We start from the raw sequence: 15,107 nt of genomic DNA on the forward strand, positions 1-15,107 counted from the left end.
CTACGGACACACGTTTATATTAAATAGTTATTTTGTCGGCTGTTGAATCAATGGCATTTGCAAAGCCCTCATTTTCGTGTAATCAGTTTTTACTGCAGCCTAGTCATACAATAAAAGTGTATTTTAGTGATAATGCTATAACTGTTGACAAGCCATAATTTAACATTAACTTAAACCGAATAAACCACAAATTGTTTAATCTTAGCTGCACAGAAATCTAAATCATGGTAGGAAAGCACCACCAGAAACACAATTGCCTGTTCTACGAGCTGCGCTATGTATACATTAAACCTGCGCAAATCAAGGACGCAGTTCGCCGATTGTGGCAGCTGCAGCACTGTGCAGCAAATTTGTTCGCTATGCAGCCAGCGAAACACACCCAGCGGAAAAGGGTCCTCGCCACGACTGAAGAGCGTACAATGACTCTCTATAAACCTGCAGGCGCGGGCTGGAATGGCTATACAACGACAGTCGAAGACGGTATTTCGCTGCAATGGCTATTATGTATCTACATTAACAGAACATTTGAAATAATGAAACGACTAAAGCCTTGCAAATGCGGTCTTTGAGCCAGAGTACCAAGCGGGGCGCTTATGTAACCCAAGGTGTCAGGCAAATGTCTCTTCTCAATTCCCGTGCCTGCTAGTGGCAGCGGAGTTCACATCAGTGGCCTAAATGATGGGTAATGTTTATTCATTTATTCAATACATTTAACAGTCGTTAAATGTGTTTCCTTTAAAGTGCGTTACATCGATTTAACAAAATGGCGCCTGTGTATTAAGATCAGATGATGTGTCTTCTCCATCTTAGCTGGAACGTTTTAATTGGCAACGGAAGTACAGGGGTGGGACCATTACTTGTATTTTCATTGGTTACGTTATGTGACGTCAGGGTTTTGCTGAGTCCATTTCTCGTTTTATTTGTTTAAACTGGTGTCAATCTGGATGGAAAAAATGTGTCGAACTGTAAAGCTTGTTGCCGCGAGCAACATAGCTGAGATGTAATCTAGTGCAGCAATCTGCTGTGTACCCACGTTCTTGAAGAGGAGTTGGTTAGTCAGTCCCGTTCGTTGTTAGGAGAGCTGCTTGCCGAGGGGGATTGTCATCACTTTTAATTAACACGTGTACTTGATCGAAACTTTTCGAGAAAATGTTTTCTAGCTTGTTGCACTTTTGAATAGTGTAATCACGAGATATTACACCCGGTCATTTCCCAGTTTTGTCTTTACTTCACCATATAATGTCTACGTTAAGCAGAATCCTTTTATTATAACGTTGGCGGCTGATGCGGTTCAAAGCTAAAGCATGATTGAATGGGCGCCCTTTTTCTTAAACTCTCGTTTTGGGATAATTTGCTAATAGAAGTAACCGTGTCAGGTTATTATGTCAACGTTACGTCTGAAGGCCATAGTTCAACTTACTTTCTGTGTTGTTAACTTATTGTTAACCTAACTATTGAAATAACTAACGTATGCTTAAGTGAACGTTCGTGCTCAGTGATGTACCCTAAATTCATGTTTCATGTTATCCCCAGCCGTGTCCTTTCAACTATAAGGAAAATACTTTCTGTGAGGTTATATGTTTAATAAATAATGATAATCGAACTTGACTTGATCGCACACTCTTTCCTTTCTCAACCAAACGAATATACCAGCCCCGCCTTGTTGAATGATTGGTTCAGTATGGAGGTTGGGCGTCCGCAAGTACTTAATGTGCATATCCCGGTCTATTGATTGGCTCAATGAGACGACAGTCTCACGTCCTGTCCCGCCCTGCAAACTGATCAAGGTAGTGTGTGAATTGTGTCTGAGAGGCGGTATCCTGAATAGCGCTTTGCATGTCCAAGTGTTCTTGTATTTCTTGATCGATAAACTGAAGCCGAAATGGATATGAAGAAAAGAATTCATTTAGAATTGCGGAATCGGACACCATCTGATGTAAGATAACCTTTCCATTGTATTACATTTGTCATGAAAGACAGCATGTGTCGTGATACTGCCCTTGATCTGGGTTAAAGGCGCACAGTAAACGAAGTTGATGTGGCACGTTCTTGAATGGACTTTAAATGTTGTCGGCTATAGTGTGTCATTTGTTCAAGAATTGTCCTAGACCCAGAGCGGCATTTGACATCACTCTTTTGATCTTTCAGAACAAGTAATATGCATTTTGGCTCTGGAAATGCAGCGATTGCAGTAGTGAGCACCCTAACGTTACTGGAAGTAAACAAGGGTATCAGTGTGGAGCCATGTTTGTAACTTTAATCTCGTGCGCGCCCTTTTCATTTAGCATACAGAACTGTACGGAGTACAGCAAGAATTTGGTCATTCCTTTAATTATTCTCTTAAATTAATCCAGTGGTGCGAAAGTGTAGCCATTCGTTACGCCTTGCATCAGCATAACACTAACGTGTCTACCTTTGATGTAGCTAATGTAACGTTAAATTCGGTCTGCAATACAACGTTGGATGGTATAACGTTAGCCAAGTAGGCTAACGTTAGCTAGTCCGTTTAGCTATAGCTAGCTTTCTTGTAAAGATAGTTAACCCTAACTTGTACGTTGGTGGCTCGGTGTGCAGAATGCCTTGAACAGCGATAAAGCCAGTGGAGCACCTTCGTGTTATAATTTCACGTAACGGTAGGGTATAACTTAATAACGAACCCACAGTTTTACGGTTAACAACATACGCAGCAATAGAACATGATCTTGTGTTCCGGGATGTTTTTATTCACATAACATAACCCGTTAAGGAAATGTTTTAAAACTTGATTTTCTTCTTTAATTAAAAAAGTAAATTGCATTATTTTTGGTGGTATCGTTAACCAGATGACTTAATTAACTTTTGATGTAATGAATAACTTAAAAAAAATACAATCTTTAGTCTTAAAACCCATGTTTTTACTGATACAACTGTATGTTGTCCAAGACGCCGACTCCCGTCTTGCCGTTTACTATCGCAGCCTGCCTTGTGTGGCGTGTCCCTCGTGAATGAGATCAGGTTAAGCTGCACTGAGGCGTGTTTCGGCGGACGGTTATGTTCCAGCGTGGTCCATCAAGCAGGAACTGCTTTTTGGATAAGTGAACAAACTCCAGTGCTTTCAGCGTTCCCGTTGCTGGAGAATATTCCATGTTTTGTAGTGAAAAATACGGCGCGTTACCGTTTTCGCACCCTTGTCCTAGCAAGCATGCAGAGCTGCGTTACGTGCCGCCATTTTAGTGGTTGATTAACCAACAAAGACCATCTAGTTGTCAGGAAAAGTGTGCTTTGCCCGTTAATTGTCGATTTTTATCGCAGGCCCTTCTGGAGGTTACTCGTTTGAATCACCCAATTTATTTTGCTGTCCGCCAGCGTCGTTAGAGCCCAGTCCATCTATTGTGTTTGCTTGATCGCGCTTAGCGTTGCATGGATGCGCTGTAAACCTAAGTGATATTTGAGAGGCAATGTTAATCAACTTGGCTTACTATGACATTTGTATAGAATGGGTGATACCAAGCAATGGTGTAGAAATGCGCAGTTCTTATTAACTTAGACGTCTCATGGACACTGAATCGATGTCGTCGGCCATTTTGCCCAACTGTACCCACATAAAATCGAAGTCGTACTATCGTTACATAAATTATCTCGTTGAAAACATCGAAGTTAGTCATTGTTTATGTAAATACTGTAACATTAAGGCAGCTGCCATCCACCTCTTTATCTTAAAAAAATTCCCCTTGTCCTTAGCCACCGTATGGTTAGCTGATGTTGCACGGGGTTAAGACGCGACACTACGGAAGCCCTCTGTAGTTTGCCTAATTCTATGAGTGTTGTTCACAAGTCCAAGAACTGCCATAAATAATTATAAGTGCAATATCAGTGATCGGTGTAGAATCGGAACCGAACAGGTTTACGAGAGCCATACCGTTGATTTATATGTTTACAGTACGTCAAGGTGGATGTCAGTTCTGTAAAAGGCACACTTTGTGCATCGAGTGTAACGCTAAATGAATTCAGCCTGCATTGCATCAGCGGCGACGTGATATTCATGTCACCTTGGAGTCTATAGAAAGACATGCATGGCACTTGACAATATCACGGGCTGGGTATGTGGTCCTGTTCCAATTGCAATTTGATTCACGTTTATGTCAACGGTTGGATGTCTTAGCAATGCATTCAGCTGAAGTTGCCTTGTGGGCTCCACGGTCAAGCGATGTATATTTCATGCGTGGCTGTGGACACGTTTTAAAAATTCCTCCGGATTCTAGCAATAATCAAGGGAGCAGTAACACCAAGTCACTTGTGTTCGGTGTCATCTCGAATTCTTGAAATCGTACTTGATGGATTATAATTTATAAAGTATACTTGATATACGGTAAGCCATAAGAGTTAGGCCTATTTAGGTGTAGCTGGTCACCCCGTGGGCTACTATTGACCATTCGTCTTCTCAGGGTTGGGATGTATGCTATGAACATGCCAGATAATAATTATAGATTAATGTTCAACCTGTGTAGGTACATGTGCATTATTCACAGTCTGAACCTGTCGTGAAAGTAGACAAATGCTAGCTTTATGTTGTTAGATTTATCCTTGCCTCCACGACAAAAAATATTTAAGGTCATAATCATGTTTGTCCAAAGTTTACTGCAAGCAACACTCTGGATCAAACCTCACCGGTGATTTGATGCAATTTTACGCTTGCTAAAGTAAGTGCTGTCTGTGGTCAGGAGCAGACCCCTCTGCGGTGTCTGCAGGGGCACGGACCGCTACAGGTTGATGTTGGCTGCATGCAGCCTGTTTGGAACGCGGGAGCTGATGCTAACTATGAGCTGATGCTAACTGCGGCCTTATTGTCTTTCAGGTCAAGGAGCTTGTTCTCGATAACTGTCGATCAAATGAGGGGAAAATCGAAGGCCTCACAGATGACTTTGAAGAACTGGAGTTTTTAAGCACAATTAATGTTGGCTTAACATCAGTTGCAAATTTGCCTAAATTAAATAAACTCAAGAAGGTTTGTATATAGAAATGGCTGCAGATTTTAAGTGAGATAATCAAATCTGTCATAGTTTGGTTAAATATATTTATTGTTTGTTATTTTTTATTTTAGCTTGAATTGAGTGACAACCGAATCTCAGGGGGCCTGGAAGTTCTGTCAGAAAAATGTCCAACCCTCACACACCTCAACCTCAGTGGAAACAAAGTGAAAGACCTCAGCACCATCGGACCTCTGGTGAGCCCCACAGACATGTGTGTGTGAACGAGAGAGGGTGAGCAAGCGAGAGGGGAAGAGAAATTATGTGTACACAAACCACTTAAGGATTTCTCCCCTTCTCCTTGCAGAAAAAGTTGGAAAGCCTGAAGAGCTTAGACCTGTTCAACTGCGAGGTCACCAACCTAAACGACTACCGGGAGAACGTGTTCAAACTCCTACCGCAGCTCACCTTCCTGGACGGATACGACAAAGAGGACAAGGAGGCCCCTGACTCGGACGCAGAGGCGTACGTGGGACTGGATGATGATGAAGATGACGATGAGGATGAAGGTGCGTCTGAAAATAATACCAGCTGCCTTGAACTGAACCTCATGGACTCGGTGCAAGGACTGGAGTGTTTGCGCTCGTGTTTCCAAATACTCATTATTTGATGTGTGCGTGCTGGAGTACTAGCATGTGTCTTGTCAGTAAAGTAATGCTCTTCATCTGATGGAGGTGTGTGTGTGTGTGTGTCATTACAAGAATGCTCCTCACCTGATGTGTGTGTGTGTGTGTACTCTTGTAGGAACGGAGGAGGACTATGATGAAGACGCGGCTCCAGGGGAAGAGGATGATGATGACGAGGAGGTAGAAGAGGAGGAGGATGATAAGGAAAGCGGTGAAGAAGAGGACGATGATTTAAGTGGAGAGGTAGGACTGGATGGGAGGAACTCCCTCTTTATCCTGTTAGCCTGGGGTTAGAGCAGTAACACCAAGTCACCTGGGTTCGGTGTCATCTCGAATTCTTGAAATTGTACTTGATGGATTATAAGGTATACGTGATATACGGTAAGCCATAAGAGTTAGGCCTATTTAGGTGCAGCTGATCATCCCATGGACTACTATTGACCATTCGTCTTCTCAGGGTTGGGATGTATGCTATGAACATGTCAGATAATAATTATAGATTACTGTTCAACCTGTGTAGGTCCATGTGCATAATCATGTTTGTCCAAAGTTTACTGCAAGCAACACTCTGGATCAAACCTCACCGGTGATTTGATGCAATTTTACGCTTGCTAAAGTAAGTGCTGTCTGTGGTCAGGAGCAGACCCCTCTACAGGTGTCTGCAGGTGCACGGACTGCTACAGGTTGATGTTGGCTGCATGCAGCCTGATTGGAACACGGGAGCTGATGCTAACTATGAGCTGATGCTAACTGCGGCCTTATTGTCATGTAGCCTGGTTGATCATCTCATGCTGGCTGCTCCTTCCTTACTATCTCAGCACACACACGGGACTGTTCCTAATGTGAGATGTGTGTCTGTCTTTACAGGAGGAGGAGGAGGAACTGAAAGAAGGCGAGGAAGGCTTTGGTGAGTAGAGTGTTGGTGTGTGTGTGTGTGTGTGTGTGTGTGTGTGTGTGTGTGTGTGTGTGTGTGTGTGTGTGTGTGTGTGTGTGTGTGTGTGTGTCGCCAGCAGTGCTGTGAGGTGTGTGTGTGTGTGTAACGCCAGCAGTGCTGTGAGTTGATGTTTGTGTGCTGTGTGTTGCAGATGAGCGGGGAGAGAAGAGGAAACGGGCCCCTGCGGATGAAGGCGAAGATGACGACGATGATGATTCCGACGATGATGAAGACTAGACCTGCTCTTTTTAAATGACTGTTGTGTTTTCTAAGCGGACGTACGAGCTCTTCATCTGATGGAGGTGTGTGGGGTGGGGGGGAGGAGTGCAGGTTAGGTCACAGGTGGATCTCTGTTCTACAGTTGCACATTTTAGTTAAGTTACATTTATTTTATTTTTCCTGTTTTCCTGTACTGTCACACAGACCACAAGCATACTTTTGTAATGGAGGCCATTCCCTTACTAAAAGTATTTGTTCTTGCTACTATGGATGCTGAAAATGTGTAAACAGATGTTTTTACAACGGAGAACAGAATTGTACCCAGAGCTTTTGAGTGCATGTCCCGACTATTTTGATGACTACTGCTTTTTTGATAATCTCACATACCAGCCTGCCCTTTGTTGTTTTTCCTCCAGTGGTTTGTTAATTTTACAGAGTAAACTATTTTACTGTCGTATGTTGTGTGCAGCCTTGCCCTCTCTCTGGGTGTGAGTGTGTGTGTGTGTGTGTGTGTGTGTGTGTGTGTGTGTGCTGAAGAGCCCTGTATGTTTCCTCTGAATGTCTGCCATTATCAGAGACCTGCCTCTACCAGTGCTTGAATAGTCTACATGTGTGGGGTTTTTGTAAATAGTGACCAAAACTTTTTCTATGCTCTTTTGATAATGGTAGACATTTTTTTTTTTTCATTATCCAGCTGTAACATTTTAACTATAATAAAATATTCAATTGAAATGGTGAATCCATGTTGGGTATCGTGTCCCTTTCGGTCTCCACGCCTGCTCTGCTGCTGAGGGAAATGATACTGACGTTGCGTGCGCGTGTGGCCTAAATTGACTTCTTAACTTCCCGTAGACCTTTGCACAGCGGACGTCTCTCCTCTCCCGTTGGCGCGCAGCGGACAGGTTCAATGGCGGACAGCCGGCAGAGAGGCGTCTCTACTGGCCAGTTCTGGCACGGTGGCAGACTGCTGGAGCTGGAGAGGATGTTTCTGGTGGTTTGGCCTTTTCATCAAGAACAATGGCTCCCCCAGCTGACAAAACACAGCAAGAACTCTAGGCACAGAGGAAGGGCGCCACCTAGTGGTCAAGTGTGTGTGTGAATTTGTAACACAGGAAAAGGACAGGGTCTGGCATTGTTAATGAGGAACATAATATGCAGTTCATTTCTGCTGTTTTTATTAAGACTCCACATTCAGATCAGTGGATTTGTCCTCGGTCGCCCTCCTCTCTCTGGGGTGCCACAGCGGGTATCCCAGGGCAACGCTGGTGTGATGCGTCCTGTCTGCTTGAGAGGAGGCTTCCCCTTCAGTCAACGGGACAAGTAGAGATGACCATGGAGGGCAGAGGTGTCCAATTAGGGTGGTCATCGCAGGAGAGTGTACAATGGAACCAGATCAGCTGTTGCTGACGGCAACAAAACTTCAACCAGTTTCAAACATTAGCATATAAATTGCATGTGGATCAGATCTATTGATGTGTTTGACAGTTTTGGATAAATAATAGCAAATAACATGTTGAACGCAATCAATATATACTGTAATTTCGATGACGAGACATAAACATATGGATCGTTTTGAACAGAACTGAGGTATTTACTGTAAATATATGTAGAGACAGCCATCCCATCATGCTCAGACACTGAAGAGTTTGTCCGCAGTTGACTGCTTTTCCGCAGATGACTGATGTGAGGATAGGTTATAGGTATGCATGGTTCATTGGTATGTTCTAAGATATAGAAATGTGAATATTTAAAGCTACTGGAAAATATTTAAAATTCAAATTGTAATGAGTGAGTGACTACAGAATCTACGGGGCATTAGGACCCATGCCTGAAGATCAAATCCATGGGGCAGATATCGCCCTATGATCCAAATAAGATCCATTTCCTTATCTTACAACAGCAACCACAGCAGATTTGGGCCTAGTATGGGATGTAGAACAGCATTACACCATGCTAGAGTAATCTCCACATGTCCTCTCACAAGCACTCGGCCACAGAGACGACCTCCACCAGGCGCCTGGACAGCCACAGCAGCTCGGCAGGGGCCAGTCATGTGGACGGACGCAAGGTCATTTGGACGGACGCAAGGCTGCTGAGCTGTGGTGGGAGAGACGCTCATTAGGTTTGAGGGAGACTAACTCATCAGCTTTGTTTTGGGCAGCATGTTGGGGGGGGGGGGGGGTAGCTCGTTAGGTTTTGGGCAGCACGTTGAGGGGGGGTAACTTGTTAGGTTTGACAGTGACGACGACTGTGGTGAAGTGCTTAATGAGCGTCGGGGGTCCTGCGAGGGTTAGGGTCAGAGGGCAGGGGTGAGGGGTCACGTGCTAGAGTTGTTCTTTAGGTTGTTCAGCTCCAGCTCCAGTTGTCGGATCCTCTGGTCCTTGAGCGCCAGATCCTCTCTGAGCTGCTTGATTTCATCCTCCTGTCTGAAGAACGTCCTCAGCAGCTGTGAACATGGAGTTACACACACACAGGAGTCACACACACACACACACACACACACACACTGAGTTTCCAACTTGTGTAATTTAGCAGATGACTTGAGCAGTTTACACAGGTTACACAGGCTCCCCGACAGAATGGATGTGCACACCACAGGCCCAGAGAGCCGCAGACGGAGGCACTATCGAATAAAAACATAAATAAAAGTGCATTTTCCAACTCACAATTCACATCCTATGTACTGTGATATTTAAGTGTTAAACTCACACTTGTTTTAGTGTCCTAGTAGTGTTGGGTTTCTGTACATGAAGAATAATATGAAGGGTGTACATAAGATCTTTTCAACAGGAAGGTTGACAGGAAGGCACACACACACACACACACCTCGCTCTGTGTCTTTGGCGGGACGTTCTCCAGCAGGTCGATGCTGCGCACACCCACCGTCCTTCTCTCCCGCTTGGAGGCCCTGATGACCATCTGGCCTGGATGCTTGTAGCTCGCCCTCAGTGAAATCAGAACTGGCCCTGTTTGGATGGCACACACACACGCACACGGACACGGACGCACACACGCACACACACACATAGCCCACACACACATACACACACACACACACATAGCCCATCCACATACATACACATGAGTGGACATACACACACTCTCCCACAGAAGAACTAGGAAGGGGCGGAGGTGTGTAGTGCGAGAAAGGTGTGTAGACCAACGCCAGATCTGGACGTGAACATTACCCACCCAAATTTCTGCTCTGCCAACCCAAATCAGTCAACTTCATTTTGCCTTTTGAATCTGCCGTGTCAATCGAGATTGAATGCATTTAGTGTCCTTGTATTTGCATACAATGAAATGTGGACGCTTCAAATCATGTTTATTTCAGTCACCCCACCAAAATGTCCTGACCAAACCTGAAAGTAATTTCTAAGGTAGAGTAATAATTGCGAGGGGTTTCCGGGATGGACCATGGGCAGGTATTAAACTGTGAGTGAGAGCGTCTATAGTTACAACTACTACATAGAAACCAGAGGGGGTGGGGAGAAGGGATTCACTCCACGAGAGTGAACTTGTTGGAAATGCCTGAGACTCAAAACTATTCAGACATACAAGAGACATTTCAAGAGACAATCAGAGAGCATTCTAGCAACATGACACATCAGAGAGCATTCTAGCAACATTACCCATCAGAGAGCATTCTAGCTACATTGAGCCAATCAGAGAGCATTCTAGCAACATTGACCCAATCAGAGAGCATTCTAGCAACATTACCCATCAGAGAGCATTCTAGCAACATTACCCATCAGAGAGCATTCTAGACACATTGAGCCAATCAGAGAGCATTCTAGCCACATTGAGCCAATCAGAGAGCATTCTAGCAACATTACCCATCAGAGAGCATTCTAGCCACATTGAGCCAATCAGAGAGCATTCTAGCAACATTGACCCAATCAGAGAGCATTCTAGCAACATTACCCATCAGAGAGCATTCTAGCAACATTACCCATCAGAGAGCATTCTAGCCACATTGAGCCAATCAGAGAGCATTCTAGCAACATTGACCCAATCAGAGAGCATTCTAGCAACATTGACCCAATCAGAGAGCATTCTAGCAACATTACCCATCAGAGAGCATTCTAGCAACATTACCCATCAGAGAGCATAGTAGCTACATTGAGCCAATCAGAGAGCATTCTAGCTACATCACACATCGGAGAGCATTGTAGCAACATTGCCACTAGGTGGCGGTGATGCAGAGGCTTCTCCGGCGCTGGTAGCGTCAATGTGACGCGATCTAGAACCAGCCGTGTTTCTAGGTTTGCTGCGTGAGTGTGCGGACTAGAAGGGAGAGGAAGTGTGTAGAGTGAGGAGGGAGAGGAGAGAAGGTGTGAAGAGTAAGGAGTAGGGAGGAGATGAGGTGTATATACGAGGACTCGTACCTCGGTTGATTCCTCTGAGCCACTCGTTTGGAGAGAGCGCGGGCTCCGGTCCTGCGGTCATGGGGTACAGGTCCTCCTGGTACGTCTCTGACTGCAAACACACAACAGTCCCAGCATGCTCTGTTTATCTTTCTGTGTGTGTGAGTGTGATATTTTACATTTTAAAACTAGAAGGGTTCACGGGTATAAAACCCTTACCCTGTGTGACATGTGACCTTACCCTGTGTGACATGTGACCCTACCCTGTGTGTCATGTGACCTTACCCTGTGTGTCATGTGACCCTACCCTGTGTGTCATGTGACCTTACCCTGTGTGTCATGTGACCCTACCCTGTGTGTCATGTGACCTTACCCTGTGTGTCATGTGACCTTACCCTGTGTGTCATGTGATCTTACCCTGTGTGTCATGTGACCTTACCCTGCGTGGTACGATCATGGAGATCGGCTCCACCAGCCCCTTCAGTGTCACCAGTTTGTAGAAGCGGAACACTTCACAGGCTCCGACATCTAGTCCTTGTTTAGGCATCACTCCTGACAACGACACACAATCATCGTTGCATTTCATATCATAATTAGCAGCATCTACATCGTTATCACCATTAACCTCATTACGATCATTTCTAACTTTATAATTCACGTTCATATAATTATAAGCATTCTAAATGTTATCATCATAATCATTGTCATTAACATCCTTAATATCACCACACTCTAGTCACGCCCTCTGTAATGCATACAGACAGGTGGAGGCATTGCATTCCAACCGGACAGAGATCCAGCCACTGTACAAATGTCTGGCCGATGGACATAATAAACCAGATCATACCAAGGCCTTGCTCTGACCAATGGTCATAATAAACCAGATCATACCAAGGCCTTTCTGTGGAGCAGGCGACCGGAACTCCATGAGGAACTGCAGGTATGGCTTCTCCGGGCTTATCTCATAGTACCTGATGTTTCCATCTCCCTGTTGAGAAGTCCACAAAGAGGTTGTCAGACATGACCTTCCCTCCTGCACACCTGAAATTGCACCTCCAAACTAAGCTAAACACCACCTCCAAACTAAGCTCCACCCCTATACTAAACTCCACCTCTTAACTAAACACTTCCAAACTAGACTTACACCCGACCCCAAAATAAACTCCACCTCCAAACTGAACTAAACTGCACCCTGTTAGTGAAGCTTTAATATCACTGTGTTTCCCATGCTGCCAGGCCTTTCTAAACTGAGTGTTCAGGCCTGCCTAAAGGGGAGGTGGCGTGAGAGTTGTGAGTGAACGGCCGACACCTTGCCAGCCAGGTAGAGCATGTGCGTATCCGGGTCATAGAAGGGGAAGAGTAAGCCAGACAGGCCGTCAATCTCCTCCTCCATAATTGGCCTGGACAGGTCCTCCTGAGGAAACACCAGCCACACAAGACAAATCCATTAACAAGCTGTCGTAAAATCACTCCCATCTATCAAAACAGTTATTTTCAACACTCATATCAAACACTCTCATCGATAATTTTCCTTAAGAGAAACATTTTATTATTTGATCATGAGTCAATGAGATAGCGGCGGCAGAGAGTTTAGGGTACCTGGGGTGAACCCTAACCCTAACCCTGGGTTGAGCACTAACCTGGTCCCACAGTGCAATCTGTCTGCTGTTCCATCGGGAGACGCCTGTTGTTGCCAACATTTTGATGTTGCCTAGAAACACCACCCTGTTTACTCTGTGGCTCTTGCAGTTAGCCTCCTGGTGGGAATGTGATAAAGAAGTTTTAGTCGCTCTCTGTTTGTTTCAGACATGTATGATATTAAAGGTATAGTTCTTTCTCTGAAACATTATTTGATGTTGATTGGCTAGAGCAGTATGTTGCTTGGTCTAAGCATACACTGGGTGGTCAGGTATAGGAACGTGAGGAGGAATTTTTCCTGAATTTGAGAAAAAGTGTAATGGATTATAATCAAGGACTAAACCTTTAAGTGTTTGCCTTTTTGTGGTATTCAATTTTCAATTCAACCTCATTTGTATAGCGCCAGAACAATAAAATAGTTTCAAGGCCCTTTACAGAGCCCAGAGCCTGGACGCCCTTAGAGCAAGCACAATGGCAACAGGTATGTATTGCGTCTCTGTCCCCTACCTGAAGAACATCTCCAGAGCGAGGATCAATCAAGCGCAGGCGCCTGTCCTTGCTGCTGGTCGCCAGCAGACTCCCGTCTGTGTTAAAGGTCATGCAGAGGATGACGTCAGAGTGGCAGTCAATCACCTTCACGGCTCCGCCTGTTTCCAGATTCCATACCAGGATCTGAGGGGTGAGGAGAGAGGGAACGAGAGAGAGAAAAAAACAATTACTTTGTTCTATGACATTCTGATCAAGTGCCTAGTATTGATCTGTGACAGAGCGAGGAAAAAGAGAGAGAGAGAGTCAGTGTTAGTGAAAGAGAGAGAGAAGATTCATCTTAAATCCTGAGAGGTTTGATTACCTTGAAGTCGTATCCAGCGCTGAAGAGCAGCCCTGCGCAGGTGGGGTGCCACTCTATGAGCCCCACTTTACGGCTGTGTCCGTAAAGCTCCAGAACACATTCCGTCATGTTCCGTCTCAGGCCGCCTTCCGGAATCTCCCAGATCCGCACCTGCAATCAGCATCCACCCAATTACATGCACTCATCCATCCAGTCACAGTAGAGATACCACACTCTTACAGAGTAGAGATACCACACTCTTACAGAGTAGATATACCACACTCTTAGAGAGTAGATATACCACACTCTTACAGAGTATAGATACCACTGATAGCTGCCTGGGGGGTGAACGTCGCTCTGATCTAGTGTGCCCGATAGCTGCCTGGGGGGTGAACGTCTACAGATAAAGAGCCATAGAGAGTGCGCCCCCTGCAGGGAATACAGATAAAGAGCCATAGAGAGTGCGCCCCCTGCAGGCCTGGTGTTTGAGTGTTGTGTGCTGTTACTTACGGAGCAGTCCTCTGAGCACGAGGCGATGACGTTGTCCATGAAAGGATTCCATTTGATGTCCAAAACATTGCCCTGATGCCCACACACTTTGGGGTAGTTTGGGTCTATCCGCCCGGTCTGAGAGAAGAAAGAACAAGCTTATGGAGAGAAGTTCAGATGATTTATTGAAGCTGTACACCTCTCATTGCTTCTACTGGTACGCTGCAGAGGGTTTGAGTACACAAAGAAGTGCCTAGGCGCTTGTAATGCAACCCATATGCCACTAGGGGGCACCTTTGTTGTGAGAAGCCTCACAACCTCTGCCTCTCAGATACTAACATCACACCTGTTGTAGATCACACCTCCAGTCTGCTGAACTATTATGTATTTTTTCAGGGGAAGAACCTGACCAATGTATTAACAATGAGTGTTGATCATTAGTGTGTGATAATGAGTGTGTGATAATGAGTGTGTGAGTGTGTGATAATGAGTGTGTGAGTTTGAGTGTGTGATAATGAGTGTTGATAATGAGTGTGTGAGTGTGAGGTAATGAGTGTGTGATGAGTGTGTGATAATGAGTGTTGATCATGATTGTGTGAGTGTGAGGTAATGAGTGTGTGATGAGTGTTGATCATGAGGGGGTAAAGAGGGCCAGCTGCAGCAGTGTTGAATCTCTGATGATGATGGCTGTTGACTAGAGACCCCGAGACCTCCTCTGTGTGTGTGTGTGGACAATGCAAAGGGAAACGATGTTTACAGACAGAACGATCTGACTGTGTCACATTGACCTTAGTAAGGGCGTTACCTTAGTGATCGGAATGACAATGAAGGCTCCTCCCCCTGCACTCTCGGTCACGACGGCCAGGAACTTGGCGTTGACGGTGCAGAAATGGCTGTCCTGGACGTTCCTGGTGATGGGGATCCCATCAAAGCACTGCTCTCTGCCTCCTGGCTTGCCATACACATTCCGGAACTTAGAGCTCCTGTACACCGGTCGCC

The 15,107-nt window shown here is 45.2% G+C and overlaps 2 protein-coding genes across 3 annotated transcripts in view; one reads left to right on the plus strand and one right to left on the minus strand.

Annotated features, from left to right (window-relative positions):
* Positions 1 to 334: 334 nt before the first annotated feature.
* LOC105892531 (acidic leucine-rich nuclear phosphoprotein 32 family member A-like) lies at positions 335 to 7,524 on the plus strand. Of its 2 annotated transcripts, none has more exons than XM_031564763.2 (7): positions 335 to 480; positions 4,835 to 4,984; positions 5,081 to 5,203; positions 5,314 to 5,515; positions 5,751 to 5,875; positions 6,500 to 6,539; positions 6,718 to 7,524. In XM_031564763.2, exons 1-7 carry the CDS (start codon positions 454 to 456, stop codon positions 6,801 to 6,803), a joined length of 753 nt encoding a protein of 250 aa, XP_031420623.1. In that variant the 5' UTR covers positions 335 to 453; the 3' UTR covers positions 6,804 to 7,524. The 2 variants fall into 2 exon arrangements, with proteins under 2 accessions (XP_031420623.1, XP_012674262.1); XM_012818808.3 differs by lacking the exon at positions 335 to 480 and adding an exon at positions 729 to 1,936.
* Positions 7,525 to 7,938: 414 nt separating this feature from the next.
* The window catches only part of LOC105892453 (coronin-2B-like), a 12,496-nt gene continuing 5,327 nt past the window's right edge, over positions 7,939 to 15,107 (minus strand). Inside the window, exons 2-12 of the mRNA XM_012818716.3 lie at positions 14,914 to 15,107; positions 14,130 to 14,246; positions 13,641 to 13,790; positions 13,298 to 13,462; positions 12,793 to 12,909; positions 12,462 to 12,566; positions 12,044 to 12,140; positions 11,592 to 11,704; positions 11,174 to 11,264; positions 9,612 to 9,751; positions 7,939 to 9,231 (exon numbers count right to left, since the gene is read on the minus strand). The exon at positions 14,914 to 15,107 is cut by the window's right edge and continues 7 nt beyond it. Of these exons, the coding sequence (XP_012674170.1) occupies positions 9,103 to 9,231; positions 9,612 to 9,751; positions 11,174 to 11,264; positions 11,592 to 11,704; positions 12,044 to 12,140; positions 12,462 to 12,566; positions 12,793 to 12,909; positions 13,298 to 13,462; positions 13,641 to 13,790; positions 14,130 to 14,246; positions 14,914 to 15,107 (1,418 nt within the window). The 3' untranslated portion in view covers positions 7,939 to 9,102. The remainder of the gene's footprint in view (positions 9,232 to 9,611; positions 9,752 to 11,173; positions 11,265 to 11,591; positions 11,705 to 12,043; positions 12,141 to 12,461; positions 12,567 to 12,792; positions 12,910 to 13,297; positions 13,463 to 13,640; positions 13,791 to 14,129; positions 14,247 to 14,913) is intronic.

The sequence above is a fragment of the Clupea harengus genome, chromosome 3 (genome assembly GCF_900700415.2).
Source record: "Clupea harengus chromosome 3, Ch_v2.0.2, whole genome shotgun sequence".
Classification (NCBI taxonomy): domain Eukaryota; kingdom Metazoa; phylum Chordata; class Actinopteri; order Clupeiformes; family Clupeidae; genus Clupea; species Clupea harengus.